The sequence below is a fragment of the Sander vitreus genome, chromosome 9 (genome assembly GCF_031162955.1).
Source record: "Sander vitreus isolate 19-12246 chromosome 9, sanVit1, whole genome shotgun sequence".
In the NCBI taxonomy this organism is placed as follows: domain Eukaryota; kingdom Metazoa; phylum Chordata; class Actinopteri; order Perciformes; family Percidae; genus Sander; species Sander vitreus.
In genome coordinates this window covers 10,095,092-10,122,211 of record NC_135863.1, presented here as the reverse complement: position 1 = coordinate 10,122,211, position 27,120 = coordinate 10,095,092, and the positions used below count along the sequence as shown (strand labels likewise).

Sequence of the window (27,120 nt, the reverse complement as noted above, 5' to 3'; positions counted from 1 at the left end):
CACCAAACAAGCCACTCTGAAATGTTGCTGTTCTCATGAATACAAAAGTTGTGTGACCCTCCCCCCTAGACTAAAAGAATTGGATGACCCTCCCCTCAACAAAGAATAAAAAGACATGACCCTCCCCTATTTTCCTCCGGTGGTCCATTCCATAAATACCGAACGGTCCCTAAATACATTGCTTTGCTTTGACTTGTAATTAAATACCTGTACAACTAATGAGTTTATCAGCCTCAGCTATACTTTTTGTTTAGATCAGCCAGTGAGGTCTGAGACTATGGGCTATGTGAAGAATCCAAGCCTCAAAGACAAGATCCATTGTGTGGCCTTCGTGGTGGACACCTCTAAAATCCTGACCTACCCCAAAGGACTTAGCACACTGATGTGTGACTGAGAGCACATCAGTGAGCTGGGTAAGAAAAGGACAAACAAGCAGTCAAACACAAAGACATTGTCACAAACAGAGTAGGGCTGCACGATATTGACAAAATGTGATATTGCGATATTGATTATGAATATTGCGATATCGATATTAATTTCGATATTTTTAAACATATGTAAAATTACAAAAGTTACAGGAAAACGCATCAAAAATAGATTCATGACAAATTAAACAAGTTTTCTTACAACACAAGGTTTATTTCAACTGACAGTCATATTGGATGTGAATAAATAAATAACAACCATGTCTACAGAACAGGACATGTTTTACTGGTTGTACAGTATAAAATATTTAAATACCAGGACACAACTTTTCTTTCTCTTCTCTGATTCGTTCCGTTTTGTTGTCTCTATCTATTTCTTCATTTACACTGTCACTCTCTCGAAATATGCACACACGTGGTACGCGACATAGGGTTTGTCACATAGTGGACCCATGTGCTGACGTGCACTAACGTGTGCAAGTGGCACGGTAACTTGCCAATGAAACATGATCATTATAGCGTTTCAAGTGAGCTCTAAATCAAACACAACTAAGCCACACAGCCAACGGACGGGACGCAGCACTCCACAGAATAAACAAAATATTGCATACTTACACTTTCAATATAATATTGCGATAACAATATTGAGTCGATATATCTTGCACCCCTAAAACAGAGTCCCTTGGCAGACAAAATGGGCTGATGTGCACAACAACTTTGGTCTTGAAAATTTCTTTAGAGATCATCTGAACGAAAGCGCTGTCAGTAACGTTTTATTGCAGTGAAACCTTAATGACACCATTGTATTTTGTTAGGTGTTCACCAGGTGGCTCTGCTGACCCACGTAGACCAAATTTGTCCAGAAACGGCCAAAGATGTCACCAAGGTTTACGAGAACCGCATGTTGGGAATTCGTAGGTGTACAGATTCGATCATTGCCAAATTATCAAAGATGTGATATCAATATTAATAAAGTTATGAATATGGTTATTAATAACTTTATCAAATCGACGAACAATCAAAATGGGGCAACACCCTGAACACTTCAGGGGCCAGTAACCGAACTGTGAAACAGTCTCATTAGGTGGTGTTCCCTTTAAAATACAGATCTTAACTTGGTTAATCTATCTGGTATTCTTTAAAGGAACTAAATGAAGGGTGAATTTGAGCACTGACCTGTGTTCAACCAGCAATTATTACAATAAGTACACAAATAATCACAGACAACTGCTATTTAAAATATAGCAGAATTTATTAACTTCAAAATTATCAATGGCCAATCAATAATCCTTTGATCAATTAAAACCAATATACCCTTTTTAAACTACAATAAAACAAAAATGTGTGTGTGTGTGTGTGTGTGTGTGTGTGTGTGTGTGTGTGTGTGGAGGGGTGACGCAACCCAGGGGGTTGCTAGGCTATGTCCCAGATTAGCTGTTAGCTAGCCTTTATGCTATGTGGTAGCTGCACAAACGCTATTTAGCCTCAAGAGGGCGGTAGTGGGCTTCGTTGCAACGCCACGACTAAGCTAGTCACTTAGCTCTCAAACTAACTTGTTGCTGACAAAGAGGGGACACACTAGTTACTTCCATAGACCGTATATAAGAATGGACCAACAGATCCCGTTGCTCTGGACGGAGACCAGTGAAGGCCTTTAGAAGCACTTTTCAGGTGATGGCTGAGCGTTACTGCGCAGCCTCCAACTGAGAGAGACGACGTAAATGTGCCGTGAGCAACATGTCTGAAAGTTGTAAGTCTTCTGGTAGCTGTGCCAAGAGAAATCTCAATCATTCCGAATATTGCAGAGATGGAGAGCATAGATATATGCAAGGAGATAACATAGGCACAGGCTAATTATTGCTAACTAAAATGCTAGTTAACATTAGTAATTACACTTAAACAGCTATTGTGAGACAAAACTGCCTGCGCGCTTCTCCTGTACTATACGGTAATTCCCCTACTATGCGACAGTAAGTCACGTGGTTATGACACAATTGTTAGCCTATTTTTACAAAAACGTCTGCTACGGAGCCATAACGTGAGGTACAAGGTAATGGAGCCTTTTATAAATTGTCGTGTTTTTTTAGAAATAAACAATGGACAAATAGAGTCTTTAAACACTTCAGATGTAAAGTTATTCGCTGTCAAAGTGGCGCCAAAATGAATGGCAGTCAATGGAATGCTAACGGGAGGTGATGGCTTATTAGCAACGTATGTGACTTGCTGTTGGCCAGCTGTTCACTTGGGCGTGTGTATGTCCGTACGTGTGTGTGTGTGTGTGTGTGTGTGTGTGTGTGTGTGTGTGTGTGTGTGTGTGTGTGTGTGTGTGTTAGTGAAAGAGGAAAGAAAACCCCTTAGAGAAAGAAAGACACTTTGAAAAACCTGATTATCTCACTCAGTACAATTACTAAAACTCAGTGAAAGGGGAGTTGGCAGGTAGCAATTACAGTTTAACAAGCTAGCTGCAATATTCAAAACAACATAAACATTGCACCGTGATCAGAGTGCATTCACAGAAAATAGATTGGACTTGACGGTCCGATCACATTAATAAAAAGACAAACACCAGTAGAACATTATTAATTGCAAATCACATTAATGGTAAACAATGGCAACATTAGCACACTATTCCTCTGCCCAGAAAACCTTAAGCCTTCTTACTGTGTGTTCAGTCCGTTCGTGTCTGTCCATAGCTTTCTTGCTTCTTGCTGTCCCCAGGACAGCGGGTAACAAGCCAGAGTCGACTTTGAAGAAACAACGGTGTCCGTGTCCGATTTCCTTCTAGAGAACGTGTTGTTCTCTCTGCAGCGTTGAAACACGACGCGTGTTTCCAGGATCCCCTTAATTAAATCCACTTTGTTCAGAAATGGAAGTTTTTAGCACAAGCGCTGTGTGCTTCCTTCAGCAGCGTGAGCCAACAGTGGAAGACATTCATTTGTGTGTGTCAGAGGGTTTTATAGTTTAAGGCCCCATGCTGTGTTTGAGGAACCTCTGAACCAATGGGAGAATCAAAGTTCCATGAAGGTGTCGAACCTTATCTGCAGGACCCTCCCTGAAGCCATTTTACACTCTTCTCCTCCTCGTAGTTTGGTGAAGAGGGCTGTGGAATTTACGAGTAGGCCAAGATCTCTTTGTCTGTGTCCACATGTGTGTCTTGTCTCCAGAGGTCAGTTTAATCTAAGGCCTTTTTGGTTAAAATCAGGTTTAACATAACTGATGGTCCCAACACGCATCATTCGGGTAGGTTGAAATAAACCATATGCAGTTTAACAAATGTTCATGTCCTGTAATTAAACACTCCTGTTAAAATTGCAAACTCCCATTTGCAATTTTTTTTTTTTAAATTTAGAAGATAGAATTTATTTTATGTATTACTATGGTGAGGTTTAACCTTTTCAATTTCAGTGGGGGGGACAGCTTCTCTATGTGGTCTACAATATGGATATAAAAATAAACAGCTTATTTTAACAATACACCAGTGGAAGAATCAGAAGTATACAGACTGCTTGTAGCATATAATACAAAAATAGCCAAACTATACAGGAAGGTGAGATCACCATGCAGACTACAGGAGAGGAAGTTTAACCCAAATGTGTGTGTGACCACAGTTGTGTTGGACAGATGGAAAAGTTGACTTTGGTGCTTCTTATTATTTTTGCTTATTTAGATTCACATTACCAGTTTAAAATCCAAGAAAGGCTCGGATACCCAATTCATATCACATGGACAATTATTATGACCTTCAATTTGAATAGATTAAAGTTTGTTTGGGGGTGTAAGGTCACAACAAATTACAGTCTGTAACTATGAAATGTGTCTAGACTTGCTTACATTTTCAAAAACAAAAAGAGGAATTACAAGCCATCAGATCCTTTTATTTTATGATTCCTCTCAGGATTATTTTCAAACTAAAAGTACTTTTGTGAGAGATGAAAAAAACCAGATGGCTTAAGATGATATTTTTTTCTGTCCTAATGTCACCCAGTTGACACCCAGTTCTTAACCAGCTGAAGGAAGTGATTACTGATGGTGTGAAAATCTTACAGTCAGGTCTTTGTGTGTTTATAGATGAGTAAAGCTGGAGCTTTGTTAGGTATGTCCACCTCCTACATCGTCCCGGTGAAGAACTACTCGTCAGAGCTGGACCTGGATGCGAGCACTGATGTGCTTCTGCTAAGTGCGGTCGACCACATCCTGCAGTATGCTGAACTGTATTTCCAGGACAATACACTACAGCACACAGGGCCAAAGATAGACTAAAACAATTATGTCTGAGCTTTTGAAATATGTCTTTCAAACAATATTAAGAAAGTCATCATTCACATTTAAATAACCATTTATTGTTTTATGTCAAACGTTAAAGAGCAACCTCAGATGAGGGATTTTGAGTTCAGCCACTCCTAGTGGTTATATCAAATAACTTTCTCATAATAGTTTTTACAAAATCATAATGGACAAAATGGTATAATTCAGAATAAAATCAGAAGTTTGTGAGTGTGATCTGTTCTTTCATCAACGGGAATGGACTTCATGCAAGAACAATTTTTTACGAACAGAAATACAGCAAGTAGATTCCCATACTTAGAATTTTCTGTTTCTGTAGTTAGGATACACATAGCCTGTCTCCAAAGGGGGAAAATATATTGTTTGACACAAGACCCATAATACATTTTGATCTGAATTAATTTAAAGTTTACAAATGTAATGTAATGCATGTTGTGAACATTCTGTTCACAACATGCATCATCATCATCATCATCATCATGGCTGGCCAATTTACTGTGAGGTTCAACAACTATTTTAGATTGTATGATTTTATTGGAGTCTTTCACGATGACAGCTGCCTCAGGGTCTTTACGCAGGTAACATTCCCTCATGTACAATAATATAAGTATTCTCTCGTCCATCTCCTCGACTGTCACATCTCTTTGATCGCCTCCCTTCTAAGTCATAAATCAATTTACTTTAGAAACCCGTGTTATATTGTTTATTATTTGTTATTTGTTTGTTATTTCAAACCACTCTTAATTTATGTTACAGCCCTGCTCTGTTGACACGTGTTTGGCAGCTGCTAATTGTTTTGCCAATGCTGATTTTCGGCTACAGGACAAAGTAGTAGCAATTGTGTAAATGAACAAATAGCCGTGATTTGGGGGCGTCGAGGATCAAATCTCACGAGAGAAATGCACCCCATCGTGAACAGGTGGCACTAATAGGCTGAAATGAACGATTTATTTTGATTTATATCGCAGTTAAGATAGTTTGGTGAACGTGACTTGGAACACTTGTACGAACAAGGCTCAAAGGATAAGAATGTAAATAGCCACACGAACTTTTTCACGGCAGACATGTTGACATGTCATAGTAGGAAAAGCACAGGCGTATTCAAAACCATTAATGATGGCTGCATTCCACTTAGGAGGCATGCTGACTCACTGAAATAGCTTACTGGGACACTTGATGGAATTGAGCCACCATTAAGGTTATCAATTTCAGCTGTGCTTTTCCTACTATGACAAATCAAAAATGTCTGCTGTGAAAAAGGTCCATTGTGTGCAAATGTTTAGTGCTTGGTAAAACGACATTAGTAGGCCTACCTCAACAACAACTATTCAGTTTTAAACGGAGCTACACTTAGCAAAGACCTTTAAAACGCACAGTGGAATTTACAGCGTGAAATTCAGACGAACAGTTTTATTTTGAAGGCAAAATTATTCCAGTCCGCACTTCCGGTTTCGTTTCTGAAACAACTGCCTGTCTGGCATCGTGTCTCCAGATGCCTACTGTAGAGCTGTTCACCATCCTCAACTATCTTGAAGATAAGGTAAGGCTGAAAATATTAGTATAATATATAGCTGGCTAGAATTAAAGTGTTTCATCAGTGAAAAGATGTTAAAATTGGTGTGGTGTTGGAAAAACATTATCATAACCCGAGTATTTATCCCAGCTACCATACGTAAGTGTGGCAAACCCGGAAAACGAAAGTTACTGTTCTGCCTTAACAGCCATATCAAAGTGTGGAAAATTCTCAATTTTCAGTCGGACAGAAAATATTTATAATTTGTGTCTTAACATGTGCTAGGTAGCTAGAAACCATGCAGGACTTTAAGTTGTGGCAAGGCGGATGGCGCTAGGGGAGGAATCGCTAATCGACAACGCCACCTGGGAACTTCCACCCCAAGAAATGTTTATTTCTACTTCAACAAGCACCCCAGTTATACAAAGGCTACACAGCTTCACTAATTGAAGCAAGACAGACGTGATTACAAAAGAAATATTCATTTATTGAGGGATAATTTATGACTGGACGTGCCTGTAAAGTGGATGGTTAGAAATGAGGCTGTTTAAATCAAATTGCATTAGAAAATGTAGAAAAGGTTTTATTACAATATACGTTTAGCAATCCGGTTAATTCTTTTAAAACGAATACACTCCCAGTTATGGCTTAAATCATCAAAGGAAAAAGGGGCGGGGGGAGTGGGCAGAGGCCAGCTGTGGAGAGACAGTCTAAGGGTGTGTTCCAGGGGTGCACCAACTTACCCACCGCGCGCGCGCGCGCACACAGACACACAGTGCACATGTATACTAAAAATGGGATATCATTCTTTTGACAAATAAAGATTGATGAATTTGTGTATTGTGGCATTGGGGAGAAAGTGCTTGGGAAACGGAGGATTTCCTGGGAAAATATGGCACAAGTTGGGTGTGCTTGTGTAACTATGGCTAGGGGGTATGTGGGATAGGGAACGCTCAAATATTTTTATTAAGGAACATTAGTTTTTCCACACTTTTTGGACTGAGCCTGTTTCTTTTTCTGCTCACAACCTCTCCACATTTAGAGAAAATTCGTTCAGAGGGAACGGATGACGCCGGCTGACGCTTTTATCCAAATCCACCTTATCAGGAGCGATCAGAATAAAGTTTTCCCACGTCAGAACGACCTCTCTTCCTATAGATGCTTCCATAGTAGGTTAATGAAAATAAATCGATACAAACAAAATAATGCTTGTCACTGTAGAGGCTACTACGAACCAAACGCAATGTTGTGCATTAAGGTTTGTATGCTTTGAGCGCACTACAATTCAGACTCGGAACAAGGCGGTGCCAGTTGCAGTGCAGCAGCTGACTGGTTCGCGTGTGGCGGTGGCGCTGCGAGCCACTCAGCTGATTCATTCAGAGAATGAAGCAGTTGCTGCTTCGGGCGTCATATGTCACGTGATTTTTTTTATTATCCATCCATCCATCCATCTTCATCCGCTTATCCGGGGTCGGGTCGCGGGGGTAGCAGCTCCAGCAGGGGACCCCAAACTTCCCTTTCCCGGGCCACATTAACCAGCTCCGACTGGGGGATCCCGAGGCGTTCCCAGGCCAGGTTAGAGATATAATCCCTCCACCTAGTCCTGGGTCTCCCCCGAGGCCTCCTCCCAGCTGGACGTGCCTGGAACACCTCCCTAGGGAGGCGCCCAGGGGGCATCCTTACCAGATGCCCGAACCACCTCAACTGGCTCCTTTCGACGCAAAGGAGCAGCGGCTCTACTCCGAGCTCCTCACGGATAACTGAGCTTCTCACCCTATCTCTAAGGGAGACGCCAGCTACCCTCCTGAGGAAACCCATTTCGGCCGCTTGTACCCTGGATCTTGTTCTTTCGGTCATGACCCAGCCTTCATGACCATAGGTGAGGGTAGGAACAAAACTGACCGGTAGATTGAGAGCTTTGCCTTCTGGCTCAGCTCTCTTTTCGTCACAACGGTGCGATAAATTGAATGTAATACCGCACCTGCTGTGCCGATTCTCCGACCACCTCCCACTCCATTGTCCCCTCACTGCGAACAAGACCCCAAGGTACTTGAACTCCTTCACTTGGGGGTAAGGACTCATTCCCTACCTGGAGAAGGCACTCCATCGGTTTCCTGCTGAGAACCATGGCCTCCGATTTAGAGGTGCTGATCCTCATCCCAGCCGCTTCACACTCGGCTGCGAACCGATCCAGTGAGTGCTGAAGGTCACAGGCGGATGATGCCATCAGGACCACATCATCTGCAAAAAAGCAGCGATGAGATCCCCAGCCCACCGAACTGCAACCCCTCTCCACTCCCCGACTACGCCTCGACATCCTGTCCATAAATACTACAAACAGGATTGGTGACAAAGCTTAGCCCTGGCGGAGGCCAACTCTCACCTGAAACGAGTCCGACTTACTGCCGAGAACCCGGACACAGCTCTCGCTTTGGTCGTGACAGAGATTGGATGGCCCCTGAGAAGGGACCCCTCACCCTGTACTCCCCCGCAGCACCTCCCACAGTATCTCCCGGGGCACCCGGTCATACGCCTTCTCCAGATCCACAAAACACATGTAGACTGGTTGGGCATACTCCCAGGCTCCCTCCAGGATCCTTGCGAGAGTAAAGATCTGGTCCGTTGTTCCACCGACCAGGACGGAATCCGCATTGTTCCTCTTCAACCTGAGATTTGACTATCAACCGAACCCTCCTTTCCAGCACCTTGGAGTAGACTTTACCGGGAGGCTGAGAAGTGTGATACCCCTGTAATTGGCACACACCCTCTGGTCCCCCTTTTTAAAAAGGGGAACCACCACCCCGGTCTGCCACTCCTTAGGCACCGTCCCCAGACTTCCACGCAATGTTGAAGAGGCGTGTCAACCAAGACAACCCCTCCACACCCAGAGCTTTAAGCATTTCTGGACGGATCTCATCAATTCCTGGGGCTTTGCCACTGTGGAGTTGTTTAACTACCTCAGCAACCTCCACCAGGGAAATTGATGCCAATCCCCCCTCATCCTCCAGCTCTGCCTTCTACCATAGAGGGCGTATTAGTCGGATTTAGGAGTTCCTCAAAGTGCTCCTTCCACCGCCTCTATTACCTCCTCAGTTGAGGTCAACAGCGCCCCATCCTTACTGTACACAGCTTGGATGGTTCCCCGCTTCCCCCTCCTGAGGTGGCGAACGGTTTTCCAGAAGTACCTTGGTGCCGACCGAAAGTCCTTCTCCATGTCTTCTCCGAACTTCTCCCCACACACGCTGCTTTGCCTCTTTCACGGCAGAGGCTGCAGCCCTTCGGGCCCTTCGGTACCTTGCAACTGCCTCCGGAGTCGTCTGGGATAACATATCCCGGAAAGACTCCTTCTTCAGTCGGACGGCTTCCCTGACCACCGGTGTCCACCACGGTGTTCGTGGGTTACCGCCCCTTGAGGCACCCTAAGACCCTAAGACCACAGCTCCTCACCGCAGCTTCAGCAATGGAAACTTTGAACATTGTCCACTCAGGTTCAATGCCCCCAGCCTCCACAGGGATGCACGAAAAGCTCCGCCGGAGGTGTGAGTTGAAAGTCTGTCGGACAGGGGCCTCCTCCAGACGTTCCCAATTTACCCCGCACTACCCGTTTGGGCTTACCAGGTCTGTCCAGAGTCTTCCCCCACCCCCTGACCCAACTCACCACCAGATGGTGATCGGTTGACAGCTCCGCCCCTCTCTTCACCCGAGTGTCCAAAACATATGGCCTCAGATCAGATGAAACGATTATAAAATCGATCATTGACCTTTGGCCTAGGGTGCTCTGGTACCAAGTACACTTATGAGCATCCCTATGTTCGAACATGGTGTTCGTTATAGACAATCCATGACTAGCACAGAAGTCCAACAACAAACAACCACTCTGGTTTAGATCAGGGAGGCCGTTCCTCCCAATCACGCCTCTCCATGTGTCTCCATCATTACCCACGTGCACGTTGAAGTCCCCCCAGCAGAACTATGGAGTCCCCGACTGAGCCCCATGCAGGACTCCACTCAAGGTCTCCAAGAAGGCCGAATACTCTGAACTCTTGTTTGGTGCATATGCACAAACAACAGTCAGAGTTTTCCCCCCACAACCCGCAGGCGTAGGGAGGCGACCCTCTCGTCCACCGGGTTAAACTCCAACGTAGCGGCGTCAGCCGGGGCTTGTGAGTATCCCCACACCCGCCCGGCGCCTCACACCCTGGGCAACTCCGGGAGAAGAAAAGAGTCCAACCCCTATCCAGGAGTATGGTTCCAGAACCAAGACTGTGCGTAGAGGTAAGCCCCACCAGATCTAGCCAGTAGCGCTCCACCTCCCGCACAAGTTCCGGCTCCTTCCCCCACAGAGAGGTGACATTCCACGTCCCCAGAGCCAGCCTCTGCTGCCCGGGTCTGGTCCGTCGAGGCCCCTGACCTTCACTGCCACCCATGTGGCAGCGCACCCGACCCCAGCGGTTCCTCCCACAGGTGGTGGGCCCATGGGATGGAGGGATGTCCGCCACGTAGCTTTTTCGGGCTGTGCCCGACCGGGCTCCGTGGCAAACCCGGCCACCAGACGCTCGCTGACGAGCCCTCCATCTGGGCCTGGCTCCAGACGGGGGCCCCGGGCTTCCTCCGGGCAGGGTCACTTCATCCCTTCCTCGATTTTTCATAGGATTTTTTTTTTTTTATTATTTATTTATTTATTTATTTATTTATTTTTTCCGTACCAAAGCAACCTTCGGAGCAGTGGTTCAAATGGAATTGTAGTTAATGGTTTGAAGCACGTATCGAAGCTTCAGTGTCAGAGTGCCATCACTAACAATTACCTACATAAAAGTCACAGAGATGGTCCCATGTGGCAACCAACAGGCAGAGACAAAGCCAAGAGGCAGCCATGGTGATACAGGTGCTTTTTATATATAAGCTCAGCTAACGAGTGGAGGAGCTAATTTGGTCTAGTTGAGGTGCGTTCAAGAGCCAACAGGGTGCGAAGCTTACTGCACACATTACTACAGTGTTTAATGATTTTGTATGTTTCAATCATAGACTTTAAATAAAACACGATTTTATTGTATACATTGTTATTCAATGTTGAAGATTTGATTCAATTACGTTTCAAGTATTTAGAGTTAAATCGAAAGAACAAGACTATTAAAACAACAATTTTTCCACACATGGGGGCTTAAAACTTTAATTGATTTAGTAAGAAGTATTTTCAACAGCTACAGTGGACCAATTGACGTGCGCTTTATCAATCACAATAATTATAGGCCTACGTACAGTAGCAGCCATCGTCAACTGGCGAACCGCGGGCCAGATCCGGCCCGTCAAAGCTTTTAGTCTGGCCCGCAAAATAATTACGAATTCAGAAAATGTAAAGAGGAAAAAAATGCGTTCTGTTATTTAGCATTTACAGCAGGTAACATTACACAGGTAGAGCACAAACCTAGTCCCCTGTATTTGCATCTCTATTCACATGCCGGGATTCTGTACAGCGATGCCTGCGCTCCACACACAGCTGAGCCGAGATGTGTGTTGGTTAAAACACGCAGTAGCTTACCTGACTGGGAACGATACAAAGAGGATAACCAATGGCCGCTGGGGCAGATGAACTCGCACTAGTCTCGTTACTGTAAGTAGGCTACAATAAAACCTTTGTGTAAAAAGTCAACACTTATCAATGCACTCACCTGTATAGACAGGCATAAACATGTAGAACGCATATTTCAATCTGCTGTGTCTGCTCAGTCCACTCTTGTCCACCGCGCTGTTTTACGCGAACACAGCTCTACTCTGCAAATAGAGAATTTTTACAAACAAGCTAAAACAAAAGCTGTCAGTTTGTAGTCTGTTTCTTAATTTGCTGGGAATCTTGAAATTTGGACAAATTCTTATGAACTTAACTGCTGGCTGAGCGAACCATCCTCTCCACTGAAGCAGTAAATCTATGGACGTATTAAGACCAAAACATACATGTGGCTGCTTAATATGCACGTGAATGACGCGACCATTATGTTTGCGTTCTTCATTCTTGATGATGGTTGTATTATTTCGCAACAACATCGTTTCATTGCAAATGAGGTATACATGACGAATGCATAGCCTGCTTATCTGTCCATTCATTATTAAAGCTGGGCTTTTTCACGTCAACTTTTCGCTTCAGCCTCTTTGACAGTGACATTCTTACCGTTTCTTTCTGCAAGCATTTTCCACCAATCAGGACGCTGCATACTACAACCACAACCTAATCACAGACTTTAACCATCACTCCTCAGTGAACTGCCTCCTAGTCTGAGATCTTTTTCTACTTAGAGTCAGTTATCATGATGGAGTTTCCATGTTTTTTAGGAGTTTGCTCACACTAATACATGTTAAAAAAAAAATCGCTCTCTCTCTTTCTCTCTCTCTCTCTCTCTCTCTCTCTCTGAGTGTGTCTGTGCAAGAAAGTGAACATTTAGAACAAGAATAGGTGTATTAGGTATACATTTATTTGAAAGTCTGGCCCCCGGAGTGTCTGCTTAGAAAAAATCTGGCCCTTGGAAAAATGTAGTTGATGACCCCTGGTATACAGTATAGTAATGTTTCATCTGATCTCCCCCAATTCAGGAATAGAATATGTAAACTTAGTTTTTAATTTCAAGTATAGTTTATCATGCTATTGTTTGAATGGTTCTTTAAAGTTTTTTTTGTGTAATGTAGTTTTATGATTGCATGGTTTTATTGGTCTTTAATATCCAGAGGGATTAATCTAACTAAATTTGTCTAGATATCCTGCATTTTTAATGCATCTGTGTTTCTTTTTGTATTTAGACACCAAAGTGAGTAAACGTCAAAGGTTCATTCAGCCTCCTCTACATACTTCAGCAGACCAACTGTCCACGATGAACTCCATGTTAAGCAATAGCCAGCAGAAAACTATCTGCTCCCAGCTGGGAAGAGTCAAACTCCAGCTGCTGTACAAGGCCAGTATCCATGGTTTCACTGGTGCAGCCTTTCACCAACTATGTGACAACCACTGTCCCACATTGTCTGTGGGCTACAACGCCTCTGGTTATGTGTTTGGAGGCTACACCAAACAACCTTTCAGTCAGTCTGGACAGTATGTGCATGATGACCAGGCCTTTCTTTTCACCTTCAGTGGAGAAAAGCTCCTCAAGTATCATGTCACCGGTCCTGCTAACGCAGTGAGAATGATGGCTAACTCTGGTCCATATTTTGGAGAGGCGTTGGTTCTTGTCAATGGAAGCAAAGCAGTAGTGTATAACAGTCCAGGAAATTATTACAACTTTAATGCTGCAGAAATGCATGGCAATGACCTCAACCTGACTGAGTGTGAAGTCTATGAAGTCAAGGGTAAGTTTACTATAAATATTATTATAAACTTGGCAGGAAAAAGTAAGGAAATTTGTATTTGGTAGATTATTTCTCTATGGTAACAATGCTTTTTGGCAATAAATCATATACCGTTGGAAAGCCTTTTTAGTTCCCATTTGTAAGGAACATGCATTTGTGGGATGAGCAGCAGCGCTGAGTATGTGGGTTTCTCCCATGAAAAATTTGCCAAATCTTCTCTGCCAATGCCAGCCACAACAGCCTGGCACCTCCTCCTCATGCTGGTCACCAGCCTGGTCACACACTGCTGTGGGATGGCATCCCATTCTTCAACCAGCAGGCATGACCTCAACCCCATTGAACACTTGTGGGATCAGCTTGGGCATGCTGTTCGTGCCAGAGTCACCAACACAACCACGTTGGCTGACTTGCGACAAATGCTGGTTGAAGAATGGGATGCCATCCCACAGCAGTGTGTGTGACCAGGCTGGTTACCAGCATGAGGAGGAGGTGCCAGGCTGTTGTGGCTGTGTATGGTTCTTCCACACGCTACTCTTCCTAAAAATAAGAGGAAATCTCATCTCTGTTTCAATATTCACAGGGCATTATTTGTTAAATGTATTTCTTTTTTAACATTATTGTTATGCATTGACTAGAATAAGGTATATCCATGAAATATGTCACAGGAACCACTGAGGTCCCCCCTCCCTGTATAGGCCGACAGGTGATGTGGGGGTTTCATACTGTATGTGGTTGTCACTCTTCGTTCTTTGCCTTAATACTATAATTCAGGTAGTATTGTTGGACTTCTTGTCAAGAAATGTTAATACAATGTTTCGTCTGCGTCTGTCAACTCAAACAGCAGACAAAATGTCATTAATATCATACAATATGGTGTAATATTGATGATACCATGTTTTGTTAAAGAAAAAGGTAAATACATGTAGGTGGGTGATATCTTTTTAATCAAATTTGATACGATCATTGTTTTTATAAAAGTTGTTTTTGCTTTTAACAGAAACTACAGAACTTGAAAGTCCATGGAGAACTATCACCTGGGAATCTGAGTAAGATAGATACCATCCTGCACATAATGCTTTTAACATGCTCTGCTACAGTACAATATATCCTACAGTATGACACATAGTGACAGTCTGGAAAAATAGTACAGTGTTTTAATCATTTAAATGTAATATTGAATGTGTTCACATGCAATGGAATGCAATGCTGCTATGTTTGACTGGACATACCAGCTATTTAAGATTATAATGGACTCAGTCTATGCAAACTATGCAATCAAGTTGTTTACCATGCTTCCTGTGCTATACTGTTGTGTGTGTGTGTGTTTTTTTTTTGTTTGTTTTTTTAATTGTACAATTCTTGACAAATCCTCATAAATTTACCCAAAACCACGACTGCTACCAAGAAAGGAAAAAACAACTTTTCATGAGAAGAAACTTATTTATTAGGGGTCAGGCAGCTCTACAAATTTTGCATATAGGTCCAGTCCTGTGCCAGACTTCCTCAACTGCCATAGTGGGCTAATAATCCCGATGGTTGGCGCTAACTGTCTAAAGTTTATAACATTGAAAATTCATCAGTGGTACGTGCTAGCACTTTGCAACTTTCACCAAAATGTAGGCCCAAGTGAGCAGAAATGTTCAGATGCTTTAAGCTGGCAGGATTTATGAAGTCCATCACTCTGTTTTACTCAATTGACTCCAAACTTGCTACACTGCATCTTCAGACATCTTCAGAATATTGAGCCCACAGTGCTTCAAAATGTTTTACTGTAAACTAATTTAAACGGCTACTGCAAATTCCCGCTAAATCAATCTCCAATGTTCATGACAAAACAATTGATATCATGGTAGAAGTGGTGTAATAAGTTTCAGAAATCTATCTAAAAAAAATTTGTTTTTAAAATAGTTTTTAGAATTCTATCCTTATGTAAACAATGGAAGTTAATGGAAATAGAGCATATTTAACATCAGTTTTGTCACTTAAGGAGCAATCAATCTTTGTAAAAACTGCAGACATCTCTACAGTATGTTGTCTAGATGAAGTACATAAATCTCAGAATTCTTTCTTAATTGAATTTTTTACACTAGTTTGAAATCTGTCTTTACATGCAACTCTGGTTGCCTAAGTCATGTGTGAATTCATCTATAGTTTCTCCCTTGGCAGGTAGCTCAACACAGTTATGACTTGTGTCTAAGGTTGTGAGTTCTGGGTGATGCAGAACAACATGCTCAAGCCTACTCTGGATTTATGCTGTCTGGATAAGAGACATGATTTCAAAGTTATTTTATTTTTATAACTTTTGGTCTGCATAATTCTGCTGATTGACCCTCCTGTATTTCTCATTTGTCTTCCTCCTCTTTCTTCTGCCTTCTAAGAATGTCCAGCTCATTGCTGCGCAGCAGCTATGATGTCTTCTTGTTCCTACAGGAAGAAGAAGGAGCTGATGGAGACTGTTAAGATGTACAAACCCACAGTCAGCTCTGTGCCCCAGGTTCGGGTTCTGCTCATTGGACCAGTTGGAGCTGGAAAGTCCAGCTTCTTTAATTCTATCAACTCTGTATTCAGAGGCCACGTCACCAGCCAGGCCATCGCTGGCAGCTCTACCACCAGCCTCACCACACAGGTTAGTTCCTGCCTGTTAATGATTTCCATTCGTGGTGATTGATTTCAAAATAAAAATCCTGCCCCGTCCCCATTTTGTGGATTGTTAGCTAATCACTTTGTTTTCGACAGTTTCGCACTTACTCAGTGAAAGCTGGGCGAGACGGAAAACTTTTGCCAATCATCTTGTGTGATACCATGGGATTGGAGGAAAGCACAGGGGCAGGGCTTGATATAGATGACATCAGCAGCATCCTTAAAGGTCATCTGCCAGACCGTTATCAGGTAGAGCTTTTTGTTACATTTAGCAGGATATTGAATGTATGAGCCATTGATTTAGCTTTAGTTAACTCACTGTCCCTGTTTTTCCCCTGTACTGTGTGACTCAGTTCAACCCCTCTGCTCCTCTGCATTCGGAGACCAGCGGCTATCGTAAGTCTCCAGGGCTTAAGGACAAGATCCACTGTGTGGCCTATGTCACTGATGCCTGCAAGATCTCCATCATGCCCACAAAGCTGGAGGAGAAGCTGAATGCTATCCGCAGAAAGGTCAACTTAATGGGTCAGTAAAATGTAGTCCCATTTCATTAGATGCACACTCAAATACCCCATAGGGTGACTACCTAATTTAAATAATGTCACCATGTTTTTTTTTAAATGCATTTTTAATAGTTTATTTTTTTTATTTTTTATTTTTTTTATTAAAGCAGTCCCTTGCATTGTAAGCAGTCCCCACCACAGCCAAGACAGCCGCTGCAACTCCTGGTAGTGAAGTTGTACAGTATATTTACTGTATCATTTATCAACACTGAACTACTAGCTTACAAGTAGTGAATGCACTATTTCTGCTACCCAACTGCATGCTCACGCTTGTAGTTTTTCCATTGGAGCTGTAGTTTGTTCTGTTCTCAAAGTAATCCTTTAACTTTTGTAAAACTCATGAAGGTTTCAACTTCTTATAGCAACTGATAAAGTGGGGAATATATGCACAATATAGTGTCCTCAAACATTTTCACAATAGGGCAAGAACAGCAGTGTCTATAGCATGTCAACCCGTTCTCACTCCGAACTCGTAAAATACGGACGCATGGGCGATGGCTGTCAGCGTCAGATACGATGCAAAAAGCACCCTTCAGTGTGTGCGTAGAACGCACCGGACAGAGCAGCAGCTACGCAGCGCTTGAAGATTAAGTAGTATTAAGAGCGACAATGGTGGCGAGTAGTATGAAAGCCCAAAATTCTGCGTAGCGGAGGGTGGTTGATGGGTCAAACAACACAGGACTTTCACCCCGGAGACTGGGGTTTGTGTCCCGCGTGTCACTTTTCCTAAACACAAACTGTCCTTTCTTGTCCCGTGTGTCACGGAAATGTACTTTTTAAATATATAAGCCCACCCATGATCTTCCTTAACCTAACTACTTCAAAAGTGACGCCAGGGAATAATGAATGAGTAAATGAGGAGTGATTTTTGTGATTTGAAACAGTTAAAGACATCTGTTATTTAGAATTGTCCATCAGCCATAGACTGGTTATTATAATTTTAACACATTTTTTTTTTTATAATTTTAAATTATTTTTTTTTTTTTAAGTATTTTAGAAGTGTTACCTCAACATTTTTGACACCCTGATTTTTGGAAATGTTTCTGCTCTGGTGTTTTCAGGGATTCCTCAGCTGGTCCTGGTCACTAAAGTAGATGAAGCCTGCCCTTTGGTGAAAGAGGACGTGAGAAACGTTTACAAGAGTGGCTACATCAAGGAAATTGTAAGAAAAAAAAAGTGTGTGTGTTTTTGTACTGGATTGAAGAGGTATTAGTTAATACCTCTTCAATTAAGAAGAAACCGTAATTTTCTTAAAACCTTTTTTTTTAAGAAGTGTTAACACTAATTTGAGATTTTCTTCTTAAAATGCCTAAATTGTGGGAAATCATACCTTAAGGACCCATGTATTGTAGTACTTGAGCAATAATACATGAGTGAGATGGCAGGTAACCAGTAAGGGATAATGTAGCGCGAGAACCCTGACAGGGTGATGCAGGGGCATAAATATTTCATCTGACTTTTGTTAAAGTTATTAGCCTTGTAATGTGTAGCAATAACCAAAACAAACTTCTAATACTAAATACAAAAATAATTGTGGTCTTTAGAAAAAAAAAGTTTTTATGATCCAGCTGCAGGAGGTCAGCGCTCGGCTCGGTGTGCCAGTGTCCTGTGTTGTTCCTGTGAAGAACTACAGCGAGGAGTTGGAGTTGGACCCGAACTGTGACGTCCTGCTGCTCAGCGCCATCATCCAGATGCTTCGCTTCGGAGATAATTACTTTGATGAGATCAGTGACCAATTCAGCAACATTGAAATCAAAGAATAGGAAGTATTAGAGCAGCACATGTTATATCCTGTCCAACTGTAAATGAAAATGATCTATCCATCCATTTACCGGCAGGTGATCCTGCCTACTGCTTGTTCACTGTCCACTTCCTCCTCTGATTTTTCCAAGCACCCATTGGAATGCTGGGAAATGTACAGTAGTGCCTCTATATTTCCTGGAACTGTGCAGCACCTCCATAGGCCTGCAAGATCAACATGCCCTGGATTTATTTCCGTTACCCGGCTTCACCAAACCTAACAACCGCCGACAAGTCTACCAAAGCCGCATATTTTACACAAGAAGAGCACAGACACGGTTTTACAGGCAGAAAGCAATACAGTTGCTGCTTCCTAACCCCGGCAGTAAAGCTGGCAAAAAATGGCCAATGTTGTAAATGCGTAAATTACAAGACTTATCAACATCACTGCCCCATCAGTCAGGCCCAAAATCTGACCATATTTACCCTTGTGCATTCTATAAACTTTTGCTGTTGTAACCTATTCTTTCAGTTGCAACCCTGGCAGTGGTAAGCGATCGTGGGAGCAAATAAAAAATAAATATCAAAACATAATTCAAACCGATTTGTTGCATTGGCAACATACGGCTCAAGAAGCTGACAAAGATAAGTAATTTCCTCCACTGAAAATCTATATCTCATAAAGATATCCATCAGGAATGCCAAGGGGGTTGTTGGTCTTAAAATGTTAACTTTTCTGAGCACACTTCTCACTATCCGCGCACGAGATCTTCTAAGAACGGTGACGCCATTATCAATCGAGAATTGATTAGTCAGTAGCCGGTGCTTTTATACCGGTTGATCTGTAATCTCCAACATAACCTGCTCCTGAGCAGGTAAGGTGTTCACCATAAATTACCATGGCAATTTAACCCGGTAACAAGTGACCCACCGTCATGATACAGAAAACCCTGGGTTGAACCTGAAGTTACCTCAGTAACCCCAAATCTTGCTTCGCAGTATAGGCCTCAGTTTGTGGCTTCAGAAACTCAGTGAGCTGAGCCTCAATTTGATTGTGTCCCTTAGCTGCGCAATATTTTCTTATTTGGTTGTAAATTATTTATATCTAAAAATGATTACATAATAAAGGGTGATTTGAATTTAGAGGTCTAAAGACATTTATTATTTATTGTTACATTGTTGGCTCATTTAGTGGGACATATAATTACAAGTTAACAAGTTTGACAAGCTAACACATCTGTTTATTGAATGGCAATGAGAATATATGAAATGAAACTGACGTCATCAAGGCACTGGTGCCATCATGTGTTTTCGATGTGATTAATCGATGCAATCCTAATGAGATCATTAACACCTTGCCGAATGCATGTACAGGACAAAAATAATACTGGTAACCGTGTTCTAAACCATTCTACCAATGAAGAAATGTATTCACTATTTCATTATGCAAGACCAGCAGTGAACTTCACAACAGAACTGCCTGGCCTGTGAGGTTCACTACAAAATATATATATGACTGTCATTCCATTTATTTAAACTTTAATTCTATGTATTCTGACTTTCAATCCATATTTTCAGTTTTAGTGTTAAATTATATGGTTCAGCACTCCTTACAAGTTTTGACTGCTGCAATAGGTGCACACATGGTGCTGTTCAATACAATGCAAAATCAACAGTTCAAATGGTCATTCATGGATAATTGGGTTTAATTCAGTTGTAGTTATAATTATACACCTTACATGTATTCTCACCAATTAAGTTGTAGTCAATATACAAATGACAGATTTTTTATATATATTTATATTAATATATTATAGGTGTGTATATATATATTATAGGTATACATTGCACTGCACATACCTTTCAATTGGAGTCATTTTTTTGTTGTAATTTCCAGTTTGGTTTTCACACTTTATTAGTATTTGATGTTTGTCAGGAAAACAACTTCCCGGTTTCTCAGATTTTTGCATTGGCAAATCTAACATGTTTGTTGCATACTAAGTTTGTTCTGCAAGTTGTAAACGCACTCAGTGACAATAAAAGCTCTTGCTGGTCAAACTGGGTGTGGTGAATTGAAAAACATCTAATTATTTATACTTAGTATTCTGCATTTCAATAGAACCTCAAAGTGCATGAATAAACCAAACATTTAAACGTATTAATGCTTGTCAGACACTTAGTATACAGCAACCAGCTGAGGAGCAGTCCCTCTCTGCGGTTAACAGGACTATGGTGTTATAGCAAACGCACATCACACCTATAATCAGACTCACCACCTGCTTTTGCATCATTCTAATTAATTGAATTACTGTGGATTATAAATTGATGTCCGTGCTCTTGATAATCATCAGTTCAAAAAAATAATTATGGTCTGTGTTCAGGATACCTTTTAAACAAAAAACATCTTGAAATTGTGCTTAAAATATCTGTGATATACAGTGAATACCATTGTGGATAATGAAGTAGCCCAAAGCTTTATAATTCTTTAACAGTGTATGTATAACAATGTCACACCGTTATGGAATGTCGTGTGTTCAATAAATCAATCAATAGGTTGTTATTTAAAAAGGCTGTTTTTCAAAGACTACTGTTATGTATTTCATCGGATCTGTATTCCATAATGTCACATGTATGTGTTCCCCTCTCCATTTATTTCCATTTTTTTATAAACATGAGCTTCGTCTGGTTTGGGTTCCAAGGCTAACTAGTGCTGTTCTCGCAGCTGAGACTGCTTTGCAAGGAGAGGCAGCGCAAACCCCAGCCCGGGGACCAGGTCACAATAAGGTGACCAGATTTCTGAGACAAAATCTGGGGACATTTTCAGCTCAGAAGCGTAAATACCTCCAAAAAAGGTAATGTTTTTATCTTTGTAAACTTAAAACGGGGACAGTGCCCCAGGGGCATCACAAGACCTAGAGCTGCACTGGGGCACAAGCCTCCCTAGGGGGGTCCATGGGCATGCTCCCCTGTAAGAACATTTAGTCTATTTTAACGATTAAATGCATCAATCTGGTGCACTTTGAAGAGAAATTCAGAGGTAAGACTTGATTATTCTTATCTATGGATGGAAATACTGTATTTGTGCTGTAGCCTGAACTATTTTGCACTTCAGAATTTTAAGCATGCACACACAGGTGGAATAGTTTTTTCTTCATATTTTTGCATTAATGTCACTAGGAAGCATACCAGTATAAATATATATTCATATTTGTAAGTGGGATTGTCTGGAATCTGGCAATATAATAACCATTATGGTTAAGCAATTTACAAAAATGTCTGTGCTGACATAAATAGTTTACATGAGAATACATTATAATTTTGTCCCAAAGCTGGAGACCATGTAGAAATTTTGTTGCAATTTCAAAACCAGATTACCCGGGAACCACTTGTTGTACCGATGCATGTGTTGAGTGAAGAGTTTGTGAAATATTTCACAGAGAGTAATGGTGTGCAGAGATTTATGCAGAATGCAAATATGATACCTCTCCGGGAACCATCACCTTATCGTGGTGGAGAGGTTTGTGTGTCCCTATGAACCTGAGGGCTGTGTTGTCTGGAGCTTTGTGCTCCTGGTAGGGTCTCCCAAGGCAAAGTGGTCTCAGGTGAGAGGCCAGACAAAGAATGGTTCAAAAATCCTATGAAAAATCGAGGAAGGGATGAAGTGACCCTGCCTGGAGGAAGCTCGAGGCCCCCGTCTGGAGCCAGGCCCAGATGGAGGGCTCGTCAGCGAGCGTCTGGTGGCCGGGTTTGCCACAGAGCCCGGCCGGGCACAGCCCGAAAAAGCTACGTGGCGGACATGTCTCCATCCCATGGGCCCACCACCTGTGGGAGGAACCGCTGGGGTCGGGTGCGCTGCCACATGGGTGGCAGTGAAGGTCAGGGGCCTCGACGGACCAGACCCGGGCAGCAAAGGCTGGCTCTGGGGACGTGGAATGTCACCTCTCTGTGGGGGAAGGAGCCGGAACTTGTGCGGGAGGTGGAGCGCTACCGGTTAGATCTGGTGGGGCTTACCTCTACGCACAGTCTTGGTTCTGGAACCATACTCCTGGATAGGGGTTGGACTCTTTTCTTCTCCGGAGTTGCCCAGGGTGTGAGGCGCCGGGCGGGTGTGGGGATACTCACAAGCCCCCGGCTGAGCGCCGCTACGTTGGAGTTTAACCCGGTGGACGAGGGGGTCGCCTCCCTACGCTTGCGGGTTGTGGGGGGGAAAACTCTGACTGTTGTTTGTGCATATGCACCAAACAAGAGTTCGGAGTATTCGGCCTTCTTGGAGACCTTGAGTGGAGTCCTGCATGGGGCTCCAGTCGGGGAATCCATAGTTCTGCTGGGGGACTTCAACGCGCACGTGGGTAATGATGGAGACACATGGAGGGAGAGGCGTGATTGGGAGGAACGGGCTCCCTGATCTAAACCAGAGTGGTTGTTTGTTGTTGGACTTCTGTGCTAGTCATGGATTGTCTATAACGAACACCATGTTCGAACATAGGGATGCTCATGAGTGTACTTGGTACCAGAGCACCCTAGGCCAAAGGTCAATGATCGATTTTATAATCGTTTCATCTGATCTGAGGCCGTATGTTTTGGACACTCGGGTGAAGAGAGGGGCGGAGCTGTCAACCGATCACCATCTGGTGGTGAGTTGGGTCAGGGGGTGGGGGAAGACTCTGGACAGACCTGGTAAGCCCAAACTGGTAGTGCGGGTAAATTGGGAACGTCTGGAGGAGGCCCCTGTCCGACAGACTTTCAACTCACACCTCCGGCGGAGCTTTTCGTGCATCCCTGTGGAGGCTGGGGGCATTGAACCCGAGTGGACAATGTTCAAAGTTTCCATTGCTGAAGCTGCGGTGAGGAGCTGTGGTCTTAGGGTCTTAGGTGCCTCAAGGGGCGGTAACCCACGAACACCATGGTGGACACCGGTGGTCAGGGAAGCCGTCCGACTGAAGAAGGAGTCTTTCCGGGATATGTTATCCCAGATGACTCCGGAGGCAGTTGCAAGGTACCGAAGGGCCCGAAGGGCTGCAGCCTCTGCAGTGAAAGAGGCAAAGCAGCGTGTGTGGGAGAAGTTTGGAGAAGACATGGAGAAGGACTTTCGGTCGGCACCGAGGTACTTCTGGAAAACCGTTCGCCACCTCAGGAGGGGGAAGCGGGAACCATCCAAGCTGTGTACAGTAAGGATGGGGACGCTGTTGACCTCAACTGAGGAGGTAATAGGGCGGTGGAAGGAGCACTTTGAGGAACTCCTAAATCCGACTAATACGCCCTCTATGGTAGAGGCAGAGCTGGAGGATGAGGGGGGATTGGCATCAATTTCCCTGGTGGAGGTTGCTGAGGTAGTTAAACAACTCCACAGTGGCAAAGCCCCAGGAATTGATGAGATCCGTCCAGAAATGCTTAAAGCTCTGGGTGTGGAGGGGTTGTCTTGGTTGACACGCCTCTTCAACATTGCGTGGAAGTCTGGGACGGTGCCTAAGGAGTGGCAGACTGGGGTGGTGGTTCCCCTTTTTAAAAAGGGGGGACCAGAGGGTGTGCCAATTACAGGGGTATCACACTTCTCAGCCTCCCGGTAAAGTCTACTCCAAGGTGCTGGAAAGGAGGGTTCGGTCGATAGTCGAATCTCAGGTTGAAGAGGAACAATGCGGATTCCGTCCTGGTTGTGGAACAACGGACCAGATCTTTACTCTGCAAGGATCCTGGAGGGAGCCTGGGAGTATGCCCAACCAGTCTACATGTGTTTTGTGGATCTGGAGAAGGCGTATGACCGGGTGCCCCGGGAGATACTGTGGGAGGTGCTGCGGGAGTACGGGGTGAGGGGGTCCCTTCTCAGGGCCATCCACCCTCTGTACGACCAAAGCGAGAGCTGTGTCCGGGTTCTCGGCAGTAAGTCGGACTTGTTTCAGGTGAGAGTTGGCCTCCGCCAGGGCTGCGCTTTGTCACCAATCCTGTTTGTAGTATTTATGGACAGGATATCGAGGCGTAGTCGGGGTGGAGAGGGGTTGCAGTTCGATGGACTGGGGATCTCATCACTGCTTTTTGCAGATGATGTGGTCCTGATGGCATCATCGGCCTGTGACCTTCAGCACTCACTGGATCAGTTCGCAGCCGAGTGTGAAGCGGCTGGGATGAGGATCAGCACCTCTAAATCGGAGGCCATGGTTCTCAGCAGGAAACCGATGGAGTGCCTTCTCCAGGTAGGGAATGAGTCCTTACCCCCAAGTGAAGGAGTTCAAGTACCTTGGGGTCTTGTTCGCGAGTGAGGGGACAATGGAGCGGGAGATTGGTCGGAGAATCGGCACAGCAGGTGCGGTATTACATTCAATTTATCGCACCGTTAGACGAAAAGAGAGCTGAGCCAGAAGGCAAAGCTCTCAATCTACCGGTCAGTTTTTGTTCCTACCCTCACCTATGGTCATGAAGGCTGGGTCATGACCGAAAGAACAAGATCCAGGGTACAAGCGGCCGAAATGGGTTTCCTCAGGAGGGTAGCTGGCGTCTCCCTTAGAGATAGGGTGAGAAGCTCAGTTATCCGTGAGGAGCTCGGAGTAGAGCCGCTGCTCCTTTGCGTCGAAAGGAGCCAGTTGAGGTGGTTCGGGCATCTGGTAAGGATGCCCCCTGGGCGCCTCCCTAGGGAGGTGTTCCAGGCACGTCCAGCTGGGAGGAGGCCTCGGGGGAGACCCAGGACTAGGTGGAGGGATTATATCTCTAACCTGGCCTGGGAACGCCTCGGGATCCTGCACTACTATTATCTGACAGCTTTTGCTTTATTGCTTCAGGCTGGGCTCATTTCTGCAACAGCTCATTGAGTATCGGATACAATTAAAACTATTGAGGAAATATTTTCCTTTGACATTGGTCCAGTATTAAACGAGATCGCAGTCGGCAATGGCGAAATTAAGCTACAATGTAAGTTAATGGACGTCAATTGTCCAGCTTGTATTTACGTTCATAAAAGTGCTCGTTTTGCTGCTGACAGGCTCAGATGAATATTCTAAGTGTCTGACAACATTATGGAAAGGATTTCTAAGGAGGTTGATCTTTCTGTTAGAGTAAGATCCTTTTTTTAAAAGATAAAAAGTATGCAAAATTGCGTTCGCTAAACCCACCAGACTTCATGTAAATAAACAGTAATTTTAGCATCGTAAAATATGGACATTCTAGAACATATCTGAGCTCTGAGCAGCGCTTGCTCTGGCTTGAGTTTGCGCGTGCGCGAGTCAGCGTGACTATATGTTTGGTCAATGTTTTCTTTCTTTCATTCCAATTTCGGGTTGGTTCAGTCACAGTGAAAACCGGGGACATTTCCGGGGACAGGTCACCAAAACCAGGGACTGTCCCCGGAAACCGGGGACGTCTGGTCATCCTAGCTTAAGTTAGACTCGATGTTTTCTGTTGAGATGCTGAAGCATTGACCTCGTGCTATTATTGTGGTAAGCTAGTTTGATTTTGCAGTAGACACACTGTACAGAGTTTTCGTTTTAATTATGTAATTTGGACACTTTCTGTCGTTTTCTCCAGCCTGTCTCTTCTCTTAGCCCCTCACTATTTACGCTCTGGCATGTATCGCCAGCAGCAGACTGAGCAGCGTCTGGTGTGTGACAGTTATAATGATCCGTGCGGAAACACCGTCTGTCAGCAATACAACGTTGGTAACATTGATTTAACGAAGCTTCGAGGCAAGTCATTTTGCATCGAGGATTTTTTGTAATCGAATTATTCGAGTTCTTCGAGGAATCGTTTCAGCCCTAATTATTAAAAAGGATTGCTGATACTAGATTTTGTTCTGACTCATAGTGTCCCACTTCTTGCAGCAACATTCGTATGGATGAAACACATCGAAAACGCAAGATGGGGTCAGTGCCTTGATGACATCAGATTTCATTCTATATATTCAATATCTCTTCTATTTTTTGACTGTCATTCTATATATTCAAACTGTCACTGTATATATTCCGACTTTCATTCCATATTTTTAGTTTTGGTGTTACGTTATATGTTCTTTCAGCACTCCTTGCAAGCTTTGACTGCTGCAGTAGGTGCACACACTGTGCTGTTCAACGCAAATTCAATGCAATGCAAAATCAACAGTTCAAATAGTCAGTCATGGATAATTGAAATAGACCACTTGGGTTTAATTCAGTTTCAGTTATAGTTATACACTCTGGGTTTTGGTGTTTTGACATACCATACATGTATTTACACAAATTAAGTTGTATCCAAGTTTACAAATTACAAATTTTGTCACAGAAATACATTTTATTTTGTATGTTGTATTCTGTTGCTCAGTGAGTCCATACAATGGGTAGGCCTATAATTTGCACTGTACATACCTTTCAATTGGACTTTTTTTTAAAATAATTTTTCAGTTTTGGTTTTCTAACTTCCTTATTAGTATTTGATGTTTTTTGTCAGGAAACAACTTCCTAGTTTCTCAGATGTTTGCATTGGCAAAAAAAAGTAATTAATCACGTTTATTGTTACGTTGCATGCTATGTATTAAGTTTGTTCTTTGTTGTAAACACACGCAGTGACAATAAAAGCTCTTGCTGACCAGACTTTAGGTGATGGGGAATTTGGAAACTTAGAAAATCTTCCTATTCCTAAATTAATGAATTATATTTAGAATGAA

At 43.3% G+C, this 27,120-nt stretch overlaps 1 protein-coding gene across 2 annotated transcripts; it reads left to right on the top strand.

Moving 5' to 3' along the window:
- Positions 1-6,156: 6,156 nt before the first annotated feature.
- LOC144523230 (interferon-induced protein 44-like) lies at positions 6,157-20,555 on the top strand. 2 transcript variants are annotated; one of them, XM_078258666.1, is made up of 8 exons: positions 6,157-6,249; positions 13,012-13,554; positions 14,552-14,600; positions 15,985-16,180; positions 16,291-16,443; positions 16,548-16,719; positions 17,819-17,919; positions 18,326-20,555. In XM_078258666.1, the coding sequence occupies exons 2-8, from the start codon at positions 13,083-13,085 to the stop codon at positions 18,518-18,520; spliced, it is 1,338 nt and encodes a 445-aa protein (XP_078114792.1). In that variant the 5' UTR covers positions 6,157-6,249; positions 13,012-13,082; the 3' UTR covers positions 18,521-20,555. The 2 variants fall into 2 exon arrangements, with proteins under 2 accessions (XP_078114792.1, XP_078114793.1); XM_078258667.1 differs by lacking the exon at positions 6,157-6,249 and having other exon boundaries at positions 13,460-13,554; positions 15,933-16,180.
- Positions 20,556-27,120: the final 6,565 nt, after the last annotated feature.

What these genes read in the sequence shown, in the direction of transcription:
- LOC144523230 (XM_078258666.1), top strand. Translation starts at nt 13,083, where the DNA reads ATGAACTCCATGTTAAGCAATAGCCAGCAGAAAACTATCTGCTCCCAG. An exon ending in ACTATCACCTGGGAATCTGA is followed by an intron (nt 14,601 to 15,984) that starts GTAAGATAGATA and finishes TTGTTCCTACAG; the next exon opens with GAAGAAGAAGGAGCTGATGG. An exon ending in CAGAAAGGTCAACTTAATGG is followed by an intron (nt 16,720 to 17,818) that starts GTCAGTAAAATG and finishes TGGTGTTTTCAG; the next exon opens with GGATTCCTCAGCTGGTCCTG.